The sequence below is a fragment of the Physeter macrocephalus genome, chromosome 8 (assembly GCF_002837175.3).
Source record: "Physeter macrocephalus isolate SW-GA chromosome 8, ASM283717v5, whole genome shotgun sequence".
Classification (NCBI taxonomy): domain Eukaryota; kingdom Metazoa; phylum Chordata; class Mammalia; order Artiodactyla; family Physeteridae; genus Physeter; species Physeter macrocephalus.
Window position 1 is genome coordinate 123,803,376 of NC_041221.1, and position 11,598 is coordinate 123,814,973.

The 11,598-nt window shown below is 50.6% G+C and overlaps 1 protein-coding gene across 3 annotated transcripts in view; it reads right to left on the reverse strand.

Annotated features, from left to right (window-relative positions):
* Positions 1-4,412: 4,412 nt before the first annotated feature.
* Positions 4,413-11,598, reverse strand: part of MARCHF3 (membrane associated ring-CH-type finger 3) — a 151,281-nt gene continuing 144,095 nt past the window's right edge. For all 3 annotated transcript variants that reach the window (XM_055086734.1, XM_024118331.1, XM_028493180.2), the window contains exon 5: positions 4,413-5,356. In XM_055086734.1, coding sequence (XP_054942709.1) covers positions 5,198-5,356 — 159 coding nt within the window. In that variant the 3' untranslated portion in view covers positions 4,413-5,197. The remainder of the gene's footprint in view (positions 5,357-11,598) is intronic.

Sequence of the window (11,598 nt, forward strand, 5' to 3'; positions counted from 1 at the left end):
TTGACCCATAGGATCAGAGGAAGTGATCCTCAGGGACTTCTGAGCCCAGGCAGGAAGCAGAAGAGAAGCTTCTTCCCTCTTGGAGCCCTGAGTCGCCGTGGAAAGAGGGGCCCTTTAACTGAGATGCCATGTGGAGAGAAACCACAGGAGAAGCACCTAGGCCGTCTGACTGTCTGAGACATACAAGTGCGACCGGAAAAGGCACTGCCCACAGACTGCCTGGCTGAGCCCTAGCCATCCCATGGAACAGTGAGGTGCCATAGAATGGTAGTTTGAGACCACTAAATTTGGGGATATTCTGTTAGGCGACAATGGATGAGGTCATTGTAAGGATTAAAGGAGGTAGTTTTCAAAGTGCTGAATAGCGCATGGCTCGTGGGAAGTGCTTGGCTCTATGTACACATTTGTGGAATAAAATAGAACAGGGACCTATAGAGGCTGACGGTGACAGAAACTGTGTCCTGGACTGAAGTATAGGAGTAACTCAATTCTTCGCACTTGGTGCCCACAAATACGATAAAATAAAACCTACGATAGGTCCATCTATTCATTTCCTTGATAGGGTAACTGTGGCCCAGGAGGTGAAAAGTGTATCCAAAAAAAAAGTTTTTCAAAACGACGCAGGCCTCCCTGAGCCCATCTCTTCTGCTGTCTTCGTGCCCGGAATTCAGAGCCTCCAAGAAGGCACTAGATATATGAGCTCAGTGACTCATGAGTCCCTCATTTCTGGGAACACTGACAACTGATGGACTATATTTGTTTTCCTCTGTAGCGCTAGAGCCAGAACGAGCACATTTTTTATCTGTGATGAATTCTCAATTAGCCATAGGCTCCAGTATAAGGAAATGCAAGGATAAATGAAATCCACGTGTAATTCGAAGATCTCGATCAAGTCAGTCATTTCAACCTCCAGAAGGATCTCTTACAATTCTTTTTACTCCCAGACACAGTGTGCTCAATAAATATGTGTTGATTATTTAAAATTAATCCCTCTTCTTTTTGAAAAGGATTTAAAACTGTTTATGGTCCTTCAAATCATTGATCAAAATTGTTTGTCAAAACCCAGGTGATCGCCCAGACGTTATAGCAACAGCGAGTGGAAGGAAGGGGTGGGATGTTCATGCATGAACTGCTTACTGGGCACCTTACAGACCTTACAGGGAGTGTCTAAGGTAGGTATCGTCCCCGTTTTACAGAGGCAGAAACGGAGGCTTACATAGGTGGGACACCACCACTGGGACACTGCAGAGCCCGATTCAAACTCGGGTAGCCTGACTCACAGCTGGTCCTCTCCCACTCTGTCCCACTGGGAAGCAAAGGTCCAGACTCAGCCCAGAGCAACTCAACAGCAAGGGGAAGGCAGTATGTCCCAAAGCCAACTCCTAGACACTAAGACTTTTGTAAAGTCAGAAAAGGTGGACTGTGGAACCTAATAGCCTGTGTATTTCTGCAGAACTGACACATTTTGGAGAGGGTCTGCAGTTCCCTGGGCATCGCTATTTAGAGCCGATTTCTCATGACTGTAGCCTCTATGGCAAGAAGCCTCCGGCTGGCAGCCTGCAAGATCCTGCATGTGCATGGCCGGGAGGGATGGCGTCCAACCAGGTGCATCCTGGTCCCAACCTCTCCACCTAAAATAATCCCGAAGCCCGTCCCCACCCACTGACCCACTTCCCATCCCACTTAAGCCTTCAGAATCACAACTTGTAATTCTGATCAAGCACGAGGGCTGCCTGCTCTGTGGCTGGTCTGCAGGGAGCTTCTGGGAAGACGTTGGATGAAAGCGGAGAGGAGGCATGTGCCGCCGATTCCCTTCCCCAGGTTGCTTCCTCCTCTGGGTCTTTCGGCCTGAGGACACCCCCTGGGAGGGCAGGTTGAGGACAGAGGTTTTGTGCGCACCAGGCCTCTCTGTAAGCCGTGTGAAGCTTCGGGGCGAGGCAGACCCGGGCCGGGCCCAGGCCAGTGCCAAGAGGGGAATGAGAGGCCCCGGGGTAGGGAGCCTCCAGCCGGCTGGGGCCCCAGTGCAGGTAGCCAGGCTGCTGGTTCACTTCCATGTTTTCCTTTGGCTTCTCCACGTCCTCAGATGAGTGACTTTCACTGAAAATAAAATGACCGTGGCTACAGCCCAACCGCACACAAGTGGCCACCCTGGGTGCCCGGAGCACAGGGAGGGAGACCTGGACACGAAAGACAACTACACGCAACTTCCGAGTCATGCCATTTATTTTTCCTTAATTGGGTTTTACAGCTCTCCTGAGCTTCTGCTCAGTTCTCTGAGGAGCTGGAGAATTTGTGTGAACGCTCTGTGTTCCTGTCTTTCCCCAGAAGAGAAACAGGCAGGCATGTGAGTACCCACAGGCGCCAGTGAGAGTGCCCTGCACTTGATTCTGTCGTTACTTTCCTCTCTGGCTTCACTGTGACACACATTTGTCTCCATCTAATATTCTCAAGAAAAATGGTCCGGACAGGATACGGCGAGGGACGCGGGGAGAGGACTGTAAAGGGGTGGGTGGAGGGAAGCAGTGAACCAGTAGGATCATTTACCTGCCCCTCCTCGTTCCTTTTCCTGTTTCATTCTGGATCTTTCAGAAAGAAAGAAGCAGAGAGAGCGAGAGAGAACAAGGCTAGCAGGACCACTGGTAACTCGTGCAGCACCCCGGTTAGCAAATGCACCCACCTTCGGACAGGTGCTGCGCGGCTTGTTGGCATGCGCAGAGCCTGGACCGAAGCTCCCTGTGTCCTCTTGGCTGGTGTCTTGTGCTTATGCAGCAGTTCCCGGACTCTCCCGCCTCGAATGACCTCAGGGTTAAAGGGCCAAGAGGGGATGAAGTGTTCTCCAAGAGCTTTCAGAATCCCAGATGGGCCCTGGTGCTGTGGAGATCAGAGTCTCTCACTGGGCAGGGAGGCATTGACGCCTCCCTTGGCTGCCAGGGTGTCCTGCCCACCACCCCACGTGCAACCCACTCCTTGCACGTGGACTCTGCTTAATTTCCCAGGGCGGGAGTGTGCACTGGGGGGAGAGAGGCGTGGCCCAGGCACTGTACTACCGTGCCAACCTTCCCAGCCCGGAAGCCCCAGCGAGCTGCCGGGGAGGGACCTGCCTGCTTTTGATATTTTGTTTCGTTACATCTCATCTCATGAACCAAGACAGCAGGAATTTTCTGCAGCCAACCTCAGCAGGAAATGATCCTGGGAATCTACTGCTTCCTTAATTCATGGGAAAAAAAGGGAGGAGAAAGGGCATGGTTCTCTCATGAATGTTTGCACCACTCGGTTGAGAGGCTGGTTGACCTGACAGCTCAGGGACCAAGGCTGGGTGGACATCGTTTGTCAACTATATGACAGGGCTGCAATTCACACGCTACCAAGCTGGACTCTTGGCTCTGGAAATTTAATGTGTGACAGCTGCGTGCAGCCAGTGGTGTCCAGCATTTTAGAAAGGTCAATTAAGAAACGGTTGACGGTGGTGCAGCTGATGACAGCCCAGAGGGGTGAGCAGGGCCGAGTAAACAGAAGGGCTGAGACGTACATGACTGGAATTGAAGTGTGGAAGTGAAGCGTGGTGGGGGGAAACCTATTGTCACAGGCCATAAAGCACATCTGAGTTTTGCAGCGGAGAGCAGTACAGCTGTTTCTCTCCCCAGGCAGCGCGGGGAGCGGTCTGTGAACGGAGGGCTCGCCAGACAAAGGCGACACCTGCATCAGCTTGATCAATCTGCAGACAAAAATCGTTACCCTCCTCACTGCCTGTTCCTTTGCACTACCTGGAGCATGACGCAGACGCTGGAGCGACAGCTGCAATGTGGGTCATGTTCTAGAAATCCATATTTTAAGCATTCCCCAACGCTGGGCTCCGCCTTCTCTTCAGGGCTGTGGGTAGGTGGGCGGATGGGAGCCTGAGTGCCAATCTGAGCGAGTGCTCTCCTCAGACAGCATGTCTGCTCCCTGGCTTCGGTGGACACACCAAGGCAGGGAGCAGTCTAGACCCTTTACACTGCGATGGATAAAAGAGGGACATGGAGCCCTTAGAAAAAGCCTATTTCAGCCTGTGACAGAATTGGCTCATGGTTGGGGGAAGGCACTGCGTGGGGCTTTTTTCTTTTTCTTTTTTGGAAAATCAGACAAAGGGGTCTTAGACTGCTCGGACAGGCTTTTTTGGCCACGTCTACCCGTCAAGCCGGAAATTCGGCAGAGCGATGGGAATGCTAATTGATATGCAAAACAGTGCCAGGGTTCCTAGAAATGTCTAATGATCCTCCAGTTCAATGCGAATGAAGAATTAAGACACGCGCTAAATGAAATGGGAATAGGAACACCAACCTTTTTGCTTTTGCTTTTTTTTCCCTTTTTCAAATCTACTTTGGGAAACTTCACAGGTTTTGTGATTTAAAAAAATAGAATTGCAATCAGTGGGGGTTTGTCTTTCACACACTGGATATTTATTATTAGAAAATAGCTTCTATCAACTGCCATTACCAAACAAGTTGAAAGGAGCGTGCTTCTCACCATAAATTGTTTTTCTCCTTAATGAAATTTAAGTAAACAGTTCACTGTGGGGAGAGTTGCCACGCTTGTTTTTTCCTTTAAAAACTGAATAATTAAATGAAGTTTAGTACAAAACATCCTTCAAATACGACTTGTCCTGCAGCTGTTACGCTGTCCCCTTGAGTAAGGGACATGGAAGAGATGGAAAAGACCACTCAAGCTATCAAATTACCCCAAAGAATCTACAGTAGAAACTGGGAAACAAACCAACGAACCCAAACAAAACCCATCCAAACCAACCACGAAATCAGTTTTAACATTGGCTTTTCAACTTTGATTATCATCTAAGTTGAATATATATATATCTATATATATATATATATTTGAAATAGTAATAAAAAAGGAAGAGTTGTATTGCATCCTTAGCAGGACAACCTTCCTCATATGTTAAAGAGGTGTTCAGAAAATTCCATACAGTATCTGCTAAATAAACATGTTTGGCAGCTTAGCAAATATCATATGATTGCAGCATCCATGATTTGAAGTCAAAGAGGGATTTGCTTTCTTCAGGCGGAGTCTGTTGCTCAGGGTGACGTGATAACATGGCCCTGGATGTTCTTCCACCCACGGGCTCGAGGAATGATTTCGGGGTGGCCCAGTGCAGAAACTTCCAAACCCCAAACAACAGAGCAACCAACCAAACACACAGACATCAAACAATCGTCTCCTTTGAGTTCCTCTTGACAGAGTGGAGGCCCAGCAAGGACTTCTGGTTAGAAGGGACGTGGACAGACTTTGGAATGAGGAGAATCACCCTCTGATTGGTCCGACGCCATTCATTGTACAATCGACAGTGGTACCTAAATGACACCTGGGGTCAGGAGAGGAAAAATAAGGGAAGGTTTCAGGTAAGTGGAAGCTGGTTATCAATCCAAACGACATACACGCCATTTAAAACAGCTCCAAACAGCAGTACAGCGGGGCAAGAGCCGGGGGGAAACCGCTGTCGTAGGCAGCTGAGCGCTGGGAGACTGGCCCCAGCCAGAGAGCACCCATGTGTGAACAAGGGGCAGGTCTCCCTCGTGCCTCTTCAAACTGAGTAAAATCGGAGTATTAATAGGAAATAAGGTTCCTCCCGAGTTTGGATTTATTTTCAGGATAGTGGCCTGGGCCCCAAAATATCAGTGGGGAAGAAAGTTGGCTGGGAGCCGTGGGCAGAGTAGGTACGGCGCCAGCCCTTGCCCAGCTGTGGGACTAGGCAATGTGCCTTTCTGGTCGTCAAGTTTCTCTCTGTTAAATGAGAGGGATGCTGGGGCTTCACGCACCCTTCTGTAGGTTGGACACTGCACAACTCGAAGGACCCCGTTCACGGTATGATAGGAAGGGCACCCTTCGTACTATGCTGTGGACAAACTGAACAACTGTACTTGGCGGCCCCCGTGGGTGATCGCCATTGCCTCCAGCTCCGTCCTTCCACGGCGTCCAGCGGGGAAGCTTCGGCCTGGGCACCAATTTTGCCGATGAGTTCTTCCCGAGCCAGTGCCTGCGCCTACCTCAGCGTGGCATCGGTGCCCTGTACACCACGGTGCTTGTTTCTCTCTCACCCTGCACTAGAAGCCTGTTGAGGGCAGGTCTTGTGTTGTATTATTCATCTTTGCATGCTGTGTACCTATCACAGTGTCTGGCGCTTAGGAAGCTGCTTAGTTAAAGTTCACTGAGTGAATGGATGAGTGACTAAGTATGCTGTACCTTCTAATTGCAACACTGCTTTAGATTTAGGCCTCTCTTACGTGATACAGGACAGCACGAGCAGTAAACTCATAATCAATTGTGACATAACTTGCCCCCAAAGTGCTTGCTTCTTGTGTAAATATACTGGATGAGATGCTTACATCTGTGGTTTGCTTTGGAGAAGAGGCTGGCACGATGAACCGCCCGGGAAATTCAAATAATCTGTTCTTCTGAAGATGTACAAACTGCCTTTAAAAGTGGAAGTAGGTTCTAGTTGGAGTATATCCAGATGACTAGGTAAGTGCTGGAGAGGAAGGTGCCCATGACCAGAGAGTGACAAATTATCCAGGTATGGGCTGTGTGACCACCGGGGTTGTGTGGGTCATGTTGACCCTGGTACAGGGTCAAAGAGTTGGTCAAAGAGTGGGCTGACCCTGTGGTTTGAGCTCAGTGTTTCTGGAAGTAGAGGAGAATGCAGGCCCCTGATCAGCAAGGGCTTGTTTGCCTTCATGGCAGGATCATGAAATCCAAGGCCACTCACTTAGATTTCTGAGGCTAGAAAGCAGATGCCACAGGCTGAATGCCAGAGAGATTTGATTATGAAAATAAAAGCTTTTAACCTCACACAGATGTGCTTTTCTCCAAGAGGCTCTGAACATGCCAAAGTGGATCAGAGGTGTTTTTTTTTTTTTGAAGCTTCTCTTTTTTGGGGGGCGTGGTACGCGGGCCTCTCACCGCTGTGGCCCCTCCCGTTGCGGAGCACAGGCTCCAGACGCGCAGGCGCAGCGGCCATGGCTCACGGGCCCAGCCGTTCCGCAGCATGTGGGATCCTCCCGGACGGGGACACGAACCCGCGTCCCCTGAACCAGTAGGCGGACTCTCAACCACTGCGCCACCAGGGAAGCCCTTGATTGCGCAGGCGCAGCGGCCATGGCTCACGGGCCCAGCCGTTCCGCAGCATGTGGGATCCTCCCGGACCGGGACACGAACCCGCGTCCCCTGAATCAGCAGGCGGACTCTCAACCACTGCGCCACCAGGGAAGCCCTTGATTCTCTTTTATCTGTTCTGTTCTGTCTTGCTGCTGCTTGGTGCTACTCATGAATGTAAGAGGCAGGCTGGAAAGCGTGCTGTTCAGGGCCAAGGTCAGGGAAGGTGCAGGAAACAGACAAGTACTAATGAAGAGCTGAGGCAGTACAAGAAGTCTGGAATCTGGAAATATTACAGGAAAGCTGGATTGGAAATCAAGAGTCCCTTCGTCCGGGATGTTAAAGAGCTGCGCATGCTTGGCGTCTTCAGGAAGCAGCTGCAGCTGTGCGCAGTAGGGAGAGGCCCGAGGGCTCTCCGGGCGGGCGCAGCGGGCTGAAGCCCCGTCCTCTACTGATGTCTCCGCGACTTTGGGAGGGTTGTTTGCTGCCTCCAAGTCCCGGTGTCCTCGTTTGTAAAATGTGAATAATGATATCAGAGATAATGCATAAAAAGCACTTAGCACAGTGCCACTGCCACACGTTAGTGTTCTTGGCCTGTTATTTCTGATGGGTTAAATCTGGGAAAGAAGATAACTTTGTGACACTCCTTCTTGGATACAGGAAACGGGGCAAAAAGAAAAAGAGAGGCTGGGCTGTTTCCTTGAAAGCCCTGCTCTCAGTGTGCCCGTGGAGGCCGTACCACCTGGGAGCTTGTTAGAATGTGACACCTGTGGGCTCCGCCCAGACTTAAGGAATCAGAGCGTGCATTTTAACAAGATCCCCTGGTGATTCGCATATACGTTCAAGCCTGTGAAGCACAGGGGAACGTGGGGAGTCCATGACTTAGCAGGTCTCCTGGTTCCTTGGCCGGGAAGTACAAAAATCAGCCCGCTTGTTCGGACAAACGAACGAGATCTTATTATGCATTAATCTATCTTGATTGCTGTTCACCACCATGTCTGCAGGCAAATTCAGCCAATAAGAAGAAAGCATCATGAAGGTGGCGCTGCATCGGGGAAAAGAAAGGAAGGTAGGTGCAGGGCAGAGGGTTTGCAGTCGCCCTGGGTAGTCCTAGCTTTGGTCTCTAGGAGCGCCAAGACACTCCCTCCCCTTGGTGGAACAGAAGAGGAATAAAGCAGGTTTGATTTAGAGCAATAAAGAGGCAGTGAGGAAAAAATAAACAACATGAAGGAAGAAGAAGCTTTGGCAATAGTAACACTGGGAACTTCATTTAGATATTTCTCAAATTTCTGAGGTTTTAAAGAAAGAGGGTGAAGAAAGAGCACAGGGCCACTACTCTAAAAACACTACTCTTGGGGGCTTCCCTGGTGGCACAGTGGTTGAGAATCCGCCTGCCGATGCAGGGGATACGGGTTCGTGCCCCGGTCCGGGAGGATCCCACATGCCGCGGAGCGGCTGGGCCCGTGAGCCATGGCCGCTGAGCCTGCGTGTCCGGAGCCTGTGCTCCGCAACGGGAGAGGCCACAGCGGTGAGAGGCCCGCGTACCGCAAAAAAAAAAAATAAATAAAATAAAAATAAAATAAAAACACTACTCTTTATGGGATGGGTTTCTTGAAGTGTCTTCATTGCTTCATCCAAAGGCTATTTATTAACCTCCTGTCACGGGCAAGGTCTGCACAGAGAGTTGCGGTCATGTGCGTGGCACACAGAGGGCTGGAGCATATTAGCATCACCTCTCCCTGAGGGAGGTGATGGGCTGCCCTGAAGCTTTGCTGTAAAGTCACAGCAGGCTTTGGGAAATCTCGTTACGAATTTTGATTCTGCCCTCTCGGGAGTTTATGGTGCGACGGAAGCATATTGGTGGGGCCAGGGGTTTGGAAGCTGCCTTCCCAGAACTGGGCCAGCTCACTGACCTGTGATGGCACCGTGGAAAAGAGCGCGGTGCGGGTGTGAGCCAGCCACACCAGATCGTGCTGGACACCCTCGGGGTGTGTCTAGGCCCGCCCCACAGTGAGCCTTGCCGGGACAGTGTTCTGTGGGAGCTTCCCCCTTCGTAAAGAGATTTTAAATGATTAACCCGTGGGACTGGGAGTCAGCCAGAGGAGCCAGAGCATCCTGTGATTTATGTGGTTTCTGGGCTGGGCACTGGTTGCATCAGCGACGTGGTGGATGGTGGTACCTCCTGGGCGTCACTGCACGTGGGCGTCGCTGCACTGGGCTAATGCAGATCCTATGTGGACACTTTCTAAATGCTTCATGCGGACTCGGTTCTCACCTACTCTTCTCGTGTCTGTCCACGGGCTTCAAATAGTTGGTGACGTGCTCAGTGATGTTTCTGGGGCACCTTTCCCCCCTCCCCCACCCAGCTCTCAGCGAGGAGGTGGTAGAGGTCTTGGCCTCCTGGGTCCCAGACACCTGTGTTTCCACACAGTAGGTTCCAGAAGGCAGAACTCCCCGAGTCTCCGTCAAGCCTGGGCCCCGGTGGAGGCAAGGAGCTCCAAAGGCACCCGCAGGCGAGCAGCACGGGTGCGGGTCCCTCCTGACAGCGCCTGGCGAGGCCCTTCCAGGAGGGCTCCTCCGAGGAGCCGGGCGGGGACTGACACTGTGTTTGTTTATCTAAGACATTGTCACAGCATATTCTCCTTAAGCGTGACAGCTTGTTTACAGTGGGTTTCCGCTGGAGGGCAGTTTCCAAGTGCTGTCAGCTTCTGAATTACGGCTCTTGCTAGGGCCGCCCAGTACAGCATTTATCTGGGAAGGAGTTAGTCTAGATTCGACAACCTGCTGCTGAGCTATGGCCGCGTGTTTTTCACACCAAAGGGGAGAAGCGCCTTTCTTTCCCTCCAGCTGCTCTGCATTTTACAGGAAGCTGGGGGGCAGTGCGGGATGAGGAGGAGCACAGCAGTCAGAGGAAGAAAACCCGTCCTCTGCCAGGTGCTCTGATGGATGTTCCCGAAGTTATCCCACCTCATCCTCACAATAGCACATTGGCCCAGGGGTTAGCAGTCGTTTCCCCAAGTTTTTGCATTAGGAGAAGGATGCTCAGAAAGGTTAGGGATCTGTTTGAAGTTACACAGCTATCAGGATGCTAAATCTTGGGTTTAAACACAGAGCCTTTGGATTCTGAAGGGATGTGCTTTTTACCACGCAGCACTGCCTTTTGGAAGCATTTCTGGAATGACGTATGTTATCAGTCTCCTGAAAGAGCCACTCCGGGGACATTTCCCTCCCAAATTTTCCTTTCACCTGGGATGAGAGATGAAATAGGATCACATCGTAGGTAATCTCTTTTTTTCTTTCCCTCTTTTGCCCACACCCCCCCTTTTTTTTCTTTCTTGTTAGGTAAGTGTGTGCTTTACAAAGCAGATTTTCAAAAAGGCCTTAAGTTGGTTTGAATGCGCATCATTTAAGTCTATATCTTCATCCGTCCCTCATCTTAGGCACTTGTATAAGAAAAATCAGAGACTAGCAAACCTCTAAACATGGTAAAAACTTACACTTAATTATTTTCCAAAGTGCTTTCCCATGGACACTTTCACTTCAATCTCATAAGACCAGGGGAAGTTGGCAGGATGGGTATTAATCTCATCCCCACTTTACAGATGAGGACACTGAGGCTCAGAGAAATGAAATGACTTCCCAAGGTGGTTCAGTAGTTAGACAGTAGTAGACAGACAATTTCTTTCTTTCTTTTCCTTTTTTTTTTTTTTTGTTGGCCACGCCATACAGCTTGTGGGATCTTAGTTCCCCGATCAGGGATTGAATGTGGGCCCTCAGCAGTGAAAGCTCTGAGTCTTAACCACTGGACCACCAGGGTATTCCCTAATTTCTTATTTTTAAGCCTCTTCTCATCGCCGTGTCCTTGTGGCTTCTGAGTCAGCCTGGTTGCTTGATTCACAATGAATCAGGACACACTTTGGAAGCAGAGACATTTAAAAGAGACAATAATAGTTTTGCTTGGAGGCTTCATTAGCCTGGGAACAGAATGCCTACCTTAACCAGAGGACTCTGATAAAGCTCCAAGCATCGGAACACTACCTGTTTACCAAGGCTCATGTCATGCCCCTCTCACTGAGACTGCAATGTGTCCCCCACTTATTGTCTGAAATTCCCTCCCTGAGAGGAGGCAAAGAGCTGGACAAGAGGGAAATGCAATGAGCAGGGGGTTGCGGTTGGTCAGTGTGGCAGGAATGGCAGCTGGTGGCACAGGACTCGGGAGACAGAGCAAGGGAGCAAGTGTGAGCACTAGAAGCTTCTACACGCCAACACTGTGCTGCAGGTGTGGGAACGGGACAGTCTAGACAGGAAATACATTTTTTTTTTTTTTTTTTTTTTTTTTTGCGGTACGCGGGCCTCTTACCGTTGTGGCCTCTCCCGCTGCGGAGCACAGGCTCCGGACGCGCAGGCCCAGCGGCCATGGCTCACGGGCCCCGCCGCTCCGCGGCACGCGGGATC